The sequence below is a fragment of the Crocodylus siamensis genome, chromosome 4 (assembly GCF_052110815.1).
Source record: "Crocodylus siamensis isolate JL-2025a chromosome 4, ASM5211081v1, whole genome shotgun sequence".
Taxonomy (NCBI): Eukaryota; Metazoa; Chordata; order Crocodylia; family Crocodylidae; genus Crocodylus; species Crocodylus siamensis.
In genome coordinates this window covers 247,739,644-247,754,858 of record NC_143398.1, presented here as the reverse complement: position 1 = coordinate 247,754,858, position 15,215 = coordinate 247,739,644, and the positions used below count along the sequence as shown (strand labels likewise).

General features: G+C 51.0%; 1 protein-coding gene across 1 annotated transcript in view; it reads right to left on the bottom strand.

Annotated features, from left to right (window-relative positions):
- The window catches only part of LOC149867832 (unconventional myosin-X-like), a 172,366-nt gene that overhangs the window by 123,348 nt on the left and 33,803 nt on the right, over positions 1–15,215 (bottom strand). Inside the window, exons 6-10 of the mRNA XM_090046250.1 lie at positions 7,929–8,053; positions 6,967–6,980; positions 4,808–4,892; positions 3,598–3,701; positions 2,505–2,634 (exon numbers count right to left, since the gene is read on the bottom strand). Coding sequence (XP_089902376.1) covers positions 2,505–2,634; positions 3,598–3,701; positions 4,808–4,892; positions 6,967–6,980; positions 7,929–8,053 — 458 coding nt within the window. The remainder of the gene's footprint in view (positions 1–2,504; positions 2,635–3,597; positions 3,702–4,807; positions 4,893–6,966; positions 6,981–7,928; positions 8,054–15,215) is intronic.

Sequence of the window (15,215 nt, the reverse complement as noted above, 5' to 3'; positions counted from 1 at the left end):
AGAATGAGATCATTTGTTAGAGAGGCCAACAATATGTGCAGCTTGAGGGTGTGGCAAGAAGTCACCTTTGTTTCTCCCCAAAATCTCTGCTGGGTGACAACTTGATTAGGATAGGCCCAGGTGAGGAGACACACCTTTACCCTGTCTCTTTAGGTAACCTGAGCTGGATACATTCCTGAGGGAGGGGGGAAACCTGCTCCCCCTGCCTACGGGACTGGTGTCGGCTACCTGGGTGAGGGGCATCTAGCTGGTGGGCTAGAGTCTGCCCGGTGACAGATGATGTATTTCAAATTGGTTGGCCAACAGCCAACCAGAGCTGGCCTCCACTGGACCAGGTGAATGAGGTCACAGGGGCTATATAAGTCAAGACTGCCCAGGAGGAGGGGGCAGCAGCCATGCGGGGGACTCAGAGGAGCTTTACCATCTGAAACTAGCTCTCTCCCCCATAGCTCATGAGCGTGGAGTGGCCTGCCTCCAGAGGGGATCTCCAACAGCCTCGAGATGATGCTTGTGAGTAAGCTACTCGAAATCTGGTTAGATATCTAGCTGGCAGTAACTCAGATGTGTGACCAAAGGCTACCTCAGCCAGACTGGTTTGCTCTATGGGATTTCTGTGATATTGCTCTATCTTGTACCCTATTTTCACCCCACCCCTGTAATCAATAAAGTTCTCCTTTGTGACTGGCACAGGCGACTTATTGAGGGGTGGGTCTAAATTATGCCTAAGAGGCTAAGGGAGACTTTCCTTTTTGGCCCCTGACTTGGGGAAGTGCCCCAAGCGCCTGTACTGGGTCGAGTACCCATAGGACTTTAGGCCTGTGTTTCCCCGAGGACACAGGGCTGAGAATGAGTCCCTTCTCGGGGTGGTGGCAGCTACGTTACCGCCAGGCTAGCGAGTGTGCTCCAGGAAGGGGTCGGCCGGACATGAGGCGCCCCAGAGAGGCGCTCAGGGCCGGCAAGGTGGTCGGATGCAGGGAGGTGGGTGGCTCAATGCAGGAGTGCCCCCTACTGGCCTGCCACAGAGGGCTTCAAACCTCATCAATTTTTCAACCCTTTGCTCACTGTTACTCTGAAATTATGGACTACTGGAAGAGCACTGCATTAACTGCATAGCAGTGATGTGGTCAGACTTATGTGGGGGAGGAGAAGTGGGTAGCGAGTGCACTTCTGGCTCAGGGGGTGATCTACAGTTTGTCTCCTATAAGAACAAAAAGACCCAGGGCCCACAGTGTGGACTGAAGGCCAGGTCTGGGGTCAGGAAGGAATTCTACCCCAAAGTCAGACTGGCACAGACTGCAAGATGTTTTGCCTGTCTCTGTAGCATGGGGCATAGGCCTCTCCTAGAATGAACCAATTACTTCTCTGCTGCTGCACTGGCATGGCAGTAACTAGGCTTCTCCCCTACTTCTACCTATGGCACGCAATAGGGTGGGGTTGCTGTTCTGGGTGCTGCGGAGTTGTGTGTGAGCCTGAAGCAGTGATTTCAGGGATTCCTTGAGCTAATACTTGCCTACATATGCAAGGGACTGGACTCCAAGGCCCAGGGTACAATTAATGAGAACTGCTCAAACAAGGCAGGATAATGCCTCTGTTGAAGTTTGTCTCGCACACAAAATGAGGAGGAAGCACAGACTAGGTTGATGCAGTGCAAGAGGACTGACATGATAAACTGTACAAAAGTAAAAGTGACAGCCCTGGCCTAGGGGGACAGACATACACACATGCATGCATGTAATCCAAGAACTGGCAGACATGTAAAAGTGACAGGAGACAGACAGGCCCTGTGAAAGGACCTTAGCACTTCACACTGCCCAGGACCCCATGCAGAAGACGAATGGTTAAATTAGGCATGTGTGTTAAGCTGGACATGTATGGTAGCTGTGTGTTGCTTTCAGGGCACATTTTCTTCAAAATCACTGGTTCTGAGCAAATGGTTCTTGACTTGAAGAGCTGGCTGGATGCTGGTTGACCCTGTCAGTGCCTCCAAAACTCTGTCATTGCAATCCTGTCACTCCTTAGTGCCACAGAGCTGAGCAGATGCCAGATGTGCTGAGGCAACAGTAGCAAACTGTAGGCATCTATGGCCCCAGCCTTGAGGTAGCAACTCCTGGGGGTTCCAGTTGGAGAAAAGCAACACCCCAAGGCCTATGAGTCATGTCCCCCAGAGAGCATGAGGGGCTCAGAGGTTCAGCCAGCTCCAGAACTGGAACACTTTTTTTCTGGTATTTCTAGACCCCCATCTGCTCAAGAGCTCAGGGTTTGCCAGACTGGCTCACCTGCTAGCTGGGGATCCTGTCCTGGTGACCAAGAGCAGATGCTTCAGAGGGAAATCTATGATGGTCAGCATTATGAAGCTTCTGCCCATGGATGTTCTTTGCAGACAGGTCACAGGCACTCATCTGCTGTGGACTCTGCCCTAGAGGGCAGGGCAGGGCACCAAGGGCTATAGCAGGCACTACTCAAGCCATACACTCTTCTGTCCACACTCACAAGGTCCCATTTACCTGCTTTGGTGGTGATCTGGGCTCCACCGGCCGTCATGAACTCGATGTTTCCCAGCTGTAGCGTGCCAGACAGAAGCTTGAAGATGTCCCGGACCTCCTCTGTGCTAAACTCCATCACTTTCATTGCGGTCTGCTCAGAGCCACACAGACAGAGTGATGCAGCATCACGCAAATGGACACCAACATCCTGACCATTCAGCTTAGGGCTCAGGATCACAGTAACTCAGGGTGGGAGAGACGAATTCAGGATCACCCAACCCGTCCCCTGGGCCCACTTGAGCATCTCTCCGTGTTCATTTGACCTCTTTCTCCCCTCACACCCACAAAGAGGCAAATACACGTGCACACACTTTACATCCATCTCTAGGACTCTCTGCTTCTGGGAGTCCTCCCACTAAGTTTCTGTTTTGCCTACATCAAAATCTCCACTCTTCAAAGGCGCTGCTTGCTTTCACTCCTTGTTTTCCAGACTCCTTGATTTTAATATATGAAATATGCTTTTCAGAACTCGTGCACATGCGTGCACACACACGCGCACGCACACACACACACACGCACGCACACACATGCACTTCTGCCATGGTTTCCAAGAGAGGGTCAGGAAGTGCCCATGCTATGCACTTTAAGCATTGTAACCAGGTCCCCCAGCTGGAATTGCCACTAGTCGTTGCTTTCCTCCTGGCTTTGTGTGCTCAGGAAGAAAGCTCCTTTTCTCCAGTCACCAGCCACACAATCCAGAACAAGCAAAATGCAGAAAGGTGGCAGCACACCGCATCTCTCTCAGCCTCATCAGACATGCTGAGCATTTTGTGCTCCATTTCCCCTCTTGCCTGGAACCAAGGGGCTCCAGCCATCCTGGGCACTGCAGCAACTGCATCGTGCTCTCAGTGACTCGCACTTTCAGGTGCAGGTTGTCATTCATTTTCATCTGCATAAGTATTCTTCTTCCACTTACATTTTAATTAAAAAAAAACCCTATCCAAGAGGGATAACCCCACATGGTACCAGACAAACCCTTTTGGGTGCAACATAATCACTCCAAAGCACTGCTGTGTGACTACACACAGAAGTTTCCATGAGGTCTAGGACTCACCATGACCTTGCTGAACATCTCTGCATCATTTAGGTTCTCGTCATTCATACAGCCAGACTGGTTAAGGTAGCGGTAGCTCTCTGGTTCTGAGAGGGACAGGGCTTCTGCAGTGAGCCATCCCCAAAACAAGAAAAGAGACAAGAGAGAGGTCAGTTCACATGGAAAACAGGCACCCACAGGTACGCTGAGGCTTGTGGCCATGAGGGTTCAGTACAGCTGGGATCGTGACTATTCTCAGGCCAAACTTCATGCAGCCATTACCCAGCCACCCCGATCCTGGGCTTCACTTCTAACCCAGGGGGACCACTTCTCTCTTTGTAGCCCTAAGATGATTTCAGCTGGCAGGAATAGGTCAATGTTTACCATTATATCAACATGTGGGTCACCTGCAAATTTTATCTGCAGTTACTTTTATATTTATTTCAGAATTACCAACTAAAAAATATGGTACAAGTTGGGACCTAGTACCAACCACTGAAGAACCTACTGGAAACTTCCACATTCAGTGACAATTTCCACTGGGTTAAGCTGGGTTAAAAATGAGCAAACTGACCTATTTAATTTGTGTTTTATTGGTAATATACAAGCCCAGCTTTTATCATAAGAATATTATATGGTACAAAGCCAAACACTTTACCAGAGTCTGAGTCAATTACATTTTCAGTTACCTTGGTCAGCCAAACAAATTAGCTCATTGATTAATTAAATCAGGTTCTTTTAACAAAAACCTATTTTCTGCAAATCCTGTTGACCCGCATTAATTTTCTTTCCATTCTTTAAGTCTGTATTAACTGAATCCCACACCAGTTTTTCAGTTTTGTTTGGGACTGATGTCAGACCAATCAGCCTGGAGTCACCCAGGTCATCTCATTTGCCCTTGGAGAAGATGGGCCCACCTCAGTCCCCTTCCATCTTCTTGGAACCCCTCCAGAAATTAGGTTCCCTACAGGAAGCCACTGGTAAGAACTGGGATCAGGACTCCAGACTCCCAGTCCTGCAGCCAGTCCGCTAGACCACTCTCCTTCTCATTCCCAGATCATGAACAGACTAAAGAGCAGCTCACATCATGCTGTAGCCTATCCCCAGAAGCCTTACAGCAATTCCAAGTAAAAGTCCTCCTTTTGGTGCTAGAATCTGCTAAATCCCAGGTGACTCATCCCTGTCATGGGCTTTTGATTGGTTGGATAAGAGGTAGAAGGAGCAAAATTACCTTTCTCCTCGCCAGCAACACCAGCAAGCAGTGCGTAGAACACGTGGTAGTTCCGCTCGCCTGGGTTCTGGTGCACCACCCGGTTCTGAAACGGACAACACAGGAGGCAGCTGGTTGGGTTGGGAATCCAGGGTGGTGACAGCAGAGACAGGGCCAGGCTCTGGGAAAGCAACTAAGGCCAGTATACCAGTGGCAGAAGCAAGGGGGACAAGGCCCTTGTTACCCAATCCACGGTCCTGTCACCAAGCGTGAACCGGCCTCTCTGCACTTACTTAGAGAGCACATTGGGGCAGGAACCCCTATCCAAGCCTTACCCCTGAGCACAGCTGATTCTCCTAAGCACAAATAGGTCGAAGGATGCTGCTTAATACATGTGCATGGAACTGTGCTGGCTAGGAGGCAAGAACCACAGGAGGCCCCTCTCACCCACAGCACTTTTCTCCACACCCACTCCATGTGACACAAGGATGGGGGCTCATAATAAGGAGGTCAGATCTATGGCACAGTCCATTTTGCTAGAATGGAGAGCCCCTCAGGGTATGCGTAATGCCATGGATTTCACTGCTGGATCCATGTTTTGATGGAGTCTATTAAGACATGTTTTTTGTCTGCCAACAGGGGGGCGTGCCAAGGGGTGCAAGGAACAAGGTGGCCACTAGTCCTGGAAAACCTTATCTGTAAGAGATTTTAATCCCACAATTCTCTTCACTGCCCTGGGCTTCTTATGCAAGTGACAACTAACCACATGAACAATGATTTGCAGGATCAGGCCCCCAGGTATCATCAGTCGACTCCATGACAGGGACCCTAATGTGCCTAACAACCTGAACTCACAAGGAGCTGATCTAGGGCATGAAAAGCCCTGGCTGTGATACAGGGAAAGAAAAAAGTGCTGGAAAGGCTGTTCTGAAAGCTTAAGCTTAATCTTTTGTCCTGATCTCCATGCTTCCAAAGGCACCTAAAATGAACTCCTATTGTGTGCATCCCAGACACTTAAGAAAAGCCAGGTTTTGGAAGATAGAACTTCAAATTGCATCAAGTTTATGCAAAAGCATCCATTTAAAAAGACAAAAAGCTTATTTTACTGGCTTTGGGCTGCTGAAGGCATCAGCCAGGTCAGCATCCCCACAGGCAGCCCTTGAGAGCTGTGTACCATTACAGAATCACAGACTCCTAGAGCAGCGGGACTGGAAGGGACTCTGGGGAACATCTAGTCCAACCCCCTGCCTGAGGCAGGATCATTCCTCTCCAAACCATCCTCATCTCAGCTATTACTAAAGCGACAGTCAACTCTATCACACAGCCACAAGGCAACCGGTCACCTCAGCCAAGGCTCTTACGCACAGATGTGTCCCATGTCCTTTCCTACCTTCTAAAGGTGCTCAGCAAGGATCTAGCAGCTGAGTTTCCCTAGCCCCATGAAAACAAGCCCTCCTCAAGGCTGGGGGTGAAAACCCAATAGTAGCCACATCTGTCAAAGCGCACCTTCCTACTTCCCTTGTTCTGGGATGCAAAACAAGGAGCAAGAGGACCCACTGAGAGGGTGAGGGGAAAGGGTGCCCTGCCACATCAAGTTAACATCTCTTGTGTGATCTCCAGGGAGGGAGGGAGGACAGGGCACACACTGGCAGGAAGCCACCCTGAAGAACCCCCACCGTCTGCACACGCCATGATAGAACGAGCTTCTTGTCAGCGTGATGCCTCTGGGCCCAGCAGCAAAGCACCAGCTCCCCACACCTGCCAAAAGCAGCCGATGTGCAGTTCAGGACAAAGAAGAGAAAACTGCTGCAGCCTGCTGTTCGTCCCAGCCCAGGCTGCAGCTGAGCTGGGCATCAGGATGGGCAGCTCTGAATGGCCCCCGTTCTCCCACAGAAAGCAATGGTGTGATGCTCTGGCAGCAGACCTCCCGCACGCTTGTTTGGAACAGCTGTGGAAGAAACCGCGCCTGCAACATCCTGACAAGACGATGCCTTAACTACAGCCACCAGCACAGCAGCCAACCAGCAAGAGTTGTCCCTGCTGCCACCACGGTGAGGATCAGGGGCAGGGATGAAGGAGCTCTCCCCACAGTGTGAGAGCAGGGGGCTTGCCCAGCCCTCGAGGTGATGGACAGACACAAGGGAGGATGGTGGGGCTCCCTCAGCCACGAAAAGACTCACCTTCTCCAGCAAATCTGAGCAGCCAATGAAAGAGAAAACAACTTGCCAGTGCCCTCACAGCCCAATTTCTGATGAATGCATTTCCAAACCCCCAGGGAAAGGATCTGAAGGCAAGAAGCCATGCACCAGGTGACTCAGACTCTGGGGAAGCCAGGAGCATTGTTTTCAGCTTTCCCTCCCTCCTCAGCATCCCTGATCATCAGGTGTCCAACTTGCCTAGAGCAAGATATTTTAGCCCAATGTGTCATGTGGCAGCCGGTAGCAGAGCTGACTCCACAACTTGCACCAGAGTCTTCAATCTGCCACATGCTGTGTTCTGGGCCACACAAAGGAGCTGTACGGCAGCCCTACACACCCCTATATGAGTACAAAGGGAAGGAGAGTGTATGTCAGAGCTGTGGAGGAGGTAGGGGCAGGCCAGCCAGGGAGGGGATGGGCCATGGCAGACCAGAGCTCAGCTACCTCTGGCCTTCCCTGCCTCGAGTGTGGGCTGCATTTCTGCACTGGTACTGGGCAGCAGGCAACTGGCTCTCAGCAGCCGCCAGCCCCCTCTGAGACCAAGTGCATCCTGACCACAGTTCCCCTAGAGAACCCTCCCCTGCTCCCCTGGGGAGCAGCGTGAACCATGTGATAACAGGTATGTGCCATAAACAAGCTCTATGGACTTCAGGGCCAGTCCAAGGACAATAAAAGCCTTAACCCTGCTCTGTGCAGTGCACGGACAGTGCAGGTCAGCAGCAGCTAGAAAGACTGAGCAGTACAGGCATCCCAGGGCTACACAGCAGATGCACCCCTGCCTATTCCAAGGGAGGTACAAAGTACCTGCTCCTGTAAACCAGCTTTGCAGGGGTACATTGCTTGAACGGAGCTTGCCAAGCTACTTCCAGTTGTCACTAGTCCCTACCCATCTTCCCTGTGTGCCATAAGCAGGGAGGGCAACAGGCTGCTGGAGGAAAGGATACAGTCAGTGACTCGCCCACCCTGGATGTGTCCATGCTGGGAGAAGTGCAGCTGGATGAACTTGCCGAAGCGGCTGGAGTTGTTGTTATATACCGTCTTGGCATTGCCGAAGGCCTCCAGGATTGGGCTGGGGAAGGAAGAGACAGGGACATAGTTACTGGCACCCAGACCACAAGCACTCAGCCTTTCATCCCCTGCACCAAATACTCTCAGCATTCTCAGCATCAGAGTCACCACAGCATGAGACGAGAGAAACCTGCAGGCAAAGGAAGCAAGGAGAAGCGAGAGGCCAGCAGCGCTGGTGATGACACCTACCAAGTAGGCTGAAAGACCTGGACCTAGGGTAAGTCAGCAAGGGTGACCAGCATAACTGCTGCTGGGCTCTCCCATCCTTTATTAACCTGGAAACCTAATGAGGTGAGACGATGCTTTTAGTGGGATGGTTCATGCAACACAGCCCTGAAGGAGTAAACAGGGCACCTGGCAGCTTGAGACAGTCTGACAAGGCGCAGGAATGTGGGCAAAATACTTCTTTTCAGAGACCTGTGATCTTCATGTCCATTCAACAAGGACAAGGCCTCAGCTTTTGAGGTTTCAGCTACAGACCTGCATGTGCTCACGTGCAGGGAACCTGGGGAATCCAAGGGGAGAAAATCTGGTGAGAAGGGAAGATTTATGCCAAATTAATTTGCTTTAAGCAGTTCAAGGGCTGCAATAACTGCTGGAACTTCGTCCTGTTGCCCTAGGACAGTTTGTCACTTTAGATCAGGGCAGGCAATTATTTCCAGCAGAGGTCCACTTACTGAGTTTTGGCAAGCCATTCAGGGCCGCATGACAGGTAGCCAGGGGCAGATATTAATTTTCTACATTTTTTAGGGGACCTATGGGCTGCATAGAATGGCCTGGCAGGCTGCATCCAGCCCACAGGCGACATTTTGCCCACCCCTGCTTTAGATTAAGACTGGACTCCAAATGAACTGAGAAATCACTCCCTGTGTGTGTCCAACCTGCTGCTGACAGCACTATGTTGTCCCTTCCAGCTCAGGGGGATTCTCCAGCTCCAAAAGGGTGTTAAAAACCTCAGTCTGGTCAGGCATCAAAGGGCATCATCTTGTTTTAGGAAACACCTTTCCAAATCGGCCTCCCAGCTGCTGCAGCCAATACTGGATTAAAACTACAGATCATTTCTTGCTCCACAAGACAATCCCCATGACTTATCAGCAGGGAAAGTCAACTTCACTCAGGCTGATGAAATGGGACCAGGATTAGAAATACCTAATACAATAGTTTTAACCAACACAAAAACTAAAAGCTTACTAGGAAGAAGCGAGATATAGGCAGCCAAACAAGACCATGTTGTAGGAATGCTCTATAAGTGTATAGTTTTTACCTTAGTTCCTACTTGAGCATAAAACACATTGCTTGGATTTTAATGGAAAGGGTTGCATTACTATCATGAGACAAGCATGCTTTGAAATACCTGGATACTCCCCACGGTCTCCTCTGTGCAGCTTTGCACAAGACAAAACGTACATGATCATTAAGAAGTTAAAAGAATCTTTCCAGCCTACAGTGTTCCTTGAGATCAAATGCCACAGGTTGCCTTTACCCTGGACATGGTCCCCTGCCTGCAGGCACTGAAGTGTGAAGAGCACCAAGAGGTTGAAGAAATGACATGCCCAAACTCAATCCTACCTTCTTTGACAATCAGGCTTTGAACAGGGATGTGAATGAAACTGTCACTGCTTTTTGGGCTCCAACAGTCCTTAGACTCAGAATCAGGCCCCACAGTGATGAGAGCTGTGCAGCACAGCAAGAGGCATGGCTCTGCCCATGGTACTCTCAGACAGATCCTGGCCCTGCAAACCCTGACACGCAGGTATGCTGGCGGAGCAACCCAACACCACATGCACCTGCCCAATAACACACTGGCACTCATCGTGGTGCCCTGTGACCAGTGGGGTCCCTCAAGGCTCTGTCCTGGGACCCATCCTGTTCAACATCTTCATTAATGATGTGGACATTGGAGTCAGGAGTGGACTGGCCAAGTTCGCCGATGACACCAAACTTTGGGGCAAGGCATCCACGCCGGAAGATAGGCGGGTGATCCCGGCTGACTTGGGCAAGCTCAGCAAATGGGCGGACGAGAACCTGATGGTGTTTAACACCGAAAAGTGCAAGGTTCTCCACCTTGGGAGGAAAAACCTGCAGCATCCTTATAGGCTCGGCAGTGCTACGTTGGATAGCACTACAGAAGAAAGAGACTTGGGGGTCACCATTGACCACAAGATGAACATAAGCCTGCAATGCGATGCTGCGGCTAGTAAAGCGACCAAAACGCTGGCTTGCATCCATAGATGCTTCTCGAGCAAATCCCGGGACGTCATTCTCCCCTTGTACTCGGCCTTGGTGAGGCCGCAGCTGGAGTACTGCATCCAGTTTTGGGTTCCACAATTCAAAAAGGATGTGGAGAAGCTTGAGAGAGTCCAGAGGAGAGCCACGCACATGATCAGAGGTCAGGAAAACAGATCTTACGATGACAGGCTGAGAGCCACGGGACTCTTTAGCCTGGAAAAGCATAGGCTCAGGGGTAATCTGATGGCCACCTATAAGTTTATCAGGGGTGACCACCAGGATCTGGGGGAACGTTTGTTCACCAGAGCGCCCCAAGGGATGACAAGGTCGAACGGTCACAAACTCCTGCAAGACCATTTCAGGCTGGACATAAGGAAGAATTTCTTTACTGTCCGAGCCCCCAAGGTCTGGAACAGTCTGCCAGCGGAGGTGGTTCAAGCACCTACACTGAACACCTTCAAGAGTAAATTGGATGCTTATCTTGCTGGGATCCTATGACCCCAGCTGACTTCCTGCCCTTTGGGCAGGGGGCGGGACTCGATCTCCCGAGGTCCCTTCCAGCCCTGATGTCTATGAAATCTATGAAACAAGTGTGGGGAGAACAGGGTAACCTGAAACAAGACAAGCATGAGACCCCTCACAGATGTTCCAAGGCACAATGGGATCTGATGAGAGATCCAAACAACTTCACTTCATGCCATGTCACACTTGGCCGCACATTCAATTAATGGCATCATAGTAACCAGCCACAAAGTTGTTATACATTTTGGATAAAAGCTCTTGTGGCTTATTCCTTGTTTTATCATGTCATTAACCAATTGAACATGTGACCAGGTCACTATTTAATGACATGATTAATCACAACTTAGCTGCAACTCTGTTAGGGGCCTGAAGCCCCCTCTACACCTTACAGGTTTTGCACAATTACCTGGCTAATTGTGCAATTACCTGGAGACCAGCTACCCATGTAAAGTAGCTATCACACAATAAAAAGCTCCAACCAGCTATAAAGTTAGACCTCAGAAATGAGTACTAACTTTACAGCTGGCTGCTATTGAGCTTTCATTTGCACATGTCATGGGAGCAGCATGTCCAGCATAAAACCCCGAGCCTTACAGATCTCAGCTGCCACAATCCCTAGGGCTCTGGGGTGCAGAAAACCCTTGGGGCCAGAGGATTGTGGTGATCCTCCAGCCCCGGTGGTTTCCCTGCACCCCCAGAGCAGGGGGATCACCCCTGTAATGACATCCCAGCCCCGGGGGTTTCACGCATCCCTAGGGTAGGGAGATTGCCACAGTGGGAGTCCTCCAGCCCTAGGGGTGTATGAGGTGCCCCACGGCTGGGAGCCCCTCAACTGGGGTGCACGGGGCTCCCAGCTGCAGGAGCTTGCTGCTTTCCAGTGAGGGGGAGCCCAGGACTGGGCTGCGCCTGCACTGGCAATAAGGTGCAATAGGATCTGGTTCACAATCCCACCATCGCACCTCTTGCCATGCACAGGTGGCATGGAAGGAGGTGCGATTGTGTGAATCACACATTAGATCCCTTTGCACCTTTACCTGCGCATGTAGAGGGGCCTGACAGACAAAAGGGGGGAAGGGGAAAGAGGATGAGGGCAACGTTAACAAGGTCACATAGCTACCACCATTACATAGTGCCTGTAGACACCAGCTGGCAAGCCTGATGATTCCTTATCATCATCATTTACATAGTAATCAGGTAGACAAAACCAAATTAGGAGCTGTAGCCCTAATCTGCTCACCCCTGGGCTGATTTCTTTTAGGGACTGTGGTATTTCATAGATTTCATAGACATTAGGGCTGGAAGGGACCTCGGGAGATCATCGAGTTCAGCCCCCTGCCCAAGGGGCAGGAAGTCAGCTGGGGTCATAGGATCCCAGCAAGATAAGCATCCAATTTACTCTTGAAGGTGTTCAATGTAGGTGCTTGAACCAACTCCAATGGCAGGCTGTTCCAGATCTTGGGGGCTCGGACAGTAAAGACATTCTTCCTTATGTCCAGCCTGAAATGGTCTTGCAGTAGTTTATGACCGTTCGAACTTGTCATCCCTTGGGGCGCTCTGGTGAACAAACGTTCCCCCAGGTACTGATGGTCACCCCTAATAAACTTATAGGTGGCCATCAGATCACCCCTGAGCCTGCGCTTTTCCAGGCTAAAGAGTCCCGTGGCTCTCAGCCTGTCATCGTAAGATCTGTTTTCCTGACCTCTGATCATGCGCGTGGCTCTCCTCTGGACTCTCTCAAGCTTCTCCACATCCTTTTTGAATTGTGGAGCCCAAAACTGGATGCAGTACTCCAGCTGCGGCCTCACCAAGGCCGAGTACAAGGGGAGAATGACATCCCAGGATTTGCTCGAGAAGCAACTATGGATGCAAGCCAGCGTTTTGGTCGCTTTACTAGCCGCAGCATCGCATTGCAGGCTCATGTTCATCTTGTGGTCAATGATGACCCCCAAGTCTCTTTCTTCTGTAGTGCTATCCAACGTAGCACTGCCGAGCCTATAAGGAAGCTGCAGGTTTTTCCTCCCAAGGTGGAGAACCTTGCACTTTTCGGTGTTAAACACCATCAGGTTCTCGTCCGCCCATTTGCTGAGCTTGCCCAAGTCAGCCGGGATCACCCGCCTATCTTCCGGCGTGGATGCTTTGCCCCAAAGTTTGGTATCATCAGCGAACTTGGCCAGTCCACTCCTGACTCCAATGTCCACATCATTAATGAAGATGTTGAACAGGATGGGTCCCAGGACAGAGCCTTGAGGGACCCCACTGGTCACAGGGCACCACGATGAGTGACTGCCATCAATTACAACCCTCTGGGTCTGACCACGGAGCCAGTTTCCCAGCCAGCGGATCGCGGTGGAGCCAAGGCCACAACTGGGCAGTTTGGCCAAGAGGTGATCGTGGGATACCAGATCAAAAGCTTTTTTGAAGTCAAGATATATGACATCGATCTCTTCTCTCTCGTCCAGATGATAGGTCACCTGGTCATAGAAGGAAATGAGATTGGTCAAACAAGACCTACCTGCAACAAACCCGTGCTGGCTATCCCTTAGGATGTTAGCCTGGGCCAGTCCATCAAGGATGGCCTCCTTAATAAACTTTTCAAAGATCTTCCCCAGGATAGAAGTCAGGCTAATGGGCCTGTAGTTACCCGGATCCACTCTCCTCCCTTTCCTGAAGATTGGCACATTGGCCTTCTTCCAGTCTCCGGGCACTACACCAGAGCGCCAGGAGTTTTCAAAGATCCGTGCCAGGGGCTGGGCTATGACGCTCGCCAGCTGCTTGAGTAACCTGGGGTGCAGATTGTCAGGGCCGGCTGACTTGAAGGTATCCAGCTTCTCAAGGTGTTCCTTCACGAGGTCAGCATTGATGGAGGGTAGGGGATCCCCATCACCCGGATCTCCCTGTCCCATAGCAGGCATGTGCGTCCCATGGGACTGATGAAAGACTGACGCAAAGTACCTATTTAATAGGTTGGCTTTTTCCTGGGCGTCAGTTGTCAGTTGCCCCATCTGGTTTAGCAGGGGTCCAACATTGCCCTTGCTTTTCCTCTGGCTCCCCACATATCTGAAAAAGGTAGAGGCAGTTCTCGAAGAAGAATCTGGATGAGGGGAGAGGAGAGAAGGGAACTGGCTTTACAGTTTAGCTTAGGGAGGGTGTTTCATGCCTAAGGGGAAGCATGGCACCTGTGGGCATTTACAGCTGGCATTGCGAGTAAAACAGAGGGAACATGGGAGGCAACTGAGCGAGAAACAAGGGCAGGTCTGTAGGCAGAACAGAGCTGCGACAGGGCCAGGAGGCAGGGACAAGCCAGGATGCGATGCAGTGGGAGATGCAGGCCTGGGCAGGGCACGGCCTTGAGGGATGCCTGAATGATCTCAAGGGCAGAGTGCAGAATGCACCAGAGGTGGGTGATGGGAGGGCAGCAACAATAAAGACAGCAGATAGTGAAGGTCTAGAACCAGAGAAAAAGCTGTTCTGGAAACGTTGAGAAGTAAGTGGCTGCAGAATACAGATGATGGCCAGGTGGGAGAGACAAGAAAGAGAGGACTCACAGACGAAGTCCAGATTACAGGCCTGCGCGGCAGGAGGATGTGCTGTCAACAGTGGCAGAGACTGGGAGGAGCAAGGAGGGTTTCAGAGAAGAGCTCCAAGTTTGGTTTTGGCTGTTAACAGTAAGTGGGGTGTGAGGTACTGGGGGGTAGGAGGGATGACAGTGAGAGAGACAGGAAGACATTAAGGAAAATGGATCAGGAGGGTGGAGGCTGATCTGTGACTCGCTGGCTGACAGAGGGTGGCTGAACCCATGACATCAGAGAAGTCACCCAGAGAGAGGTGCGAAGATAGAAGGGGAAGGAGGCAAGGACACAGCACTGGGCAACCCCATGGACAGCCACAGAGGGGAGGACAAAGACCCACCAAAAGAGATGCTGAAGGTGCAATCAGCGAGATAGGAGGGGAGGATGGAGCTGCAAAAGCCAAGGGAGGACCAAGTCAGGGAGGAGGGTGTGATCAACAGAGCCAAAGGCAGGAGAGAAGCCAAGGGGGAACAGGATGGAGCAGGGGCCCTGAGAAAAAGCGAACATTAGCAAGAACACCTAACCTGTCTCTGACAGTTTCAGGACCCCTCTGCCACTGCTCTCCTGTTACAGTGGAACAACTTCAGCTAAATGAACGTGCATTTTCACATTAGAATTCAAAATGTAATGAGTACCCCTGACTTCAAAGTTACAGCACAGCAGAATAAGCTTGGAAACTGTCCTGAATTTTGTTGCCCTGAGAAATCAAGTTTCCAAAGCGACCAAGTCAGCGAGTGTGAAGAACATTTAACCAGGGGAAACAAGCAAGAGACCACCAAGCAAACACAACTGGGCTGAGGGAGGTCTCGGAAGCTGGATTTCTGAGAAGCCTTGAAGCAGGAG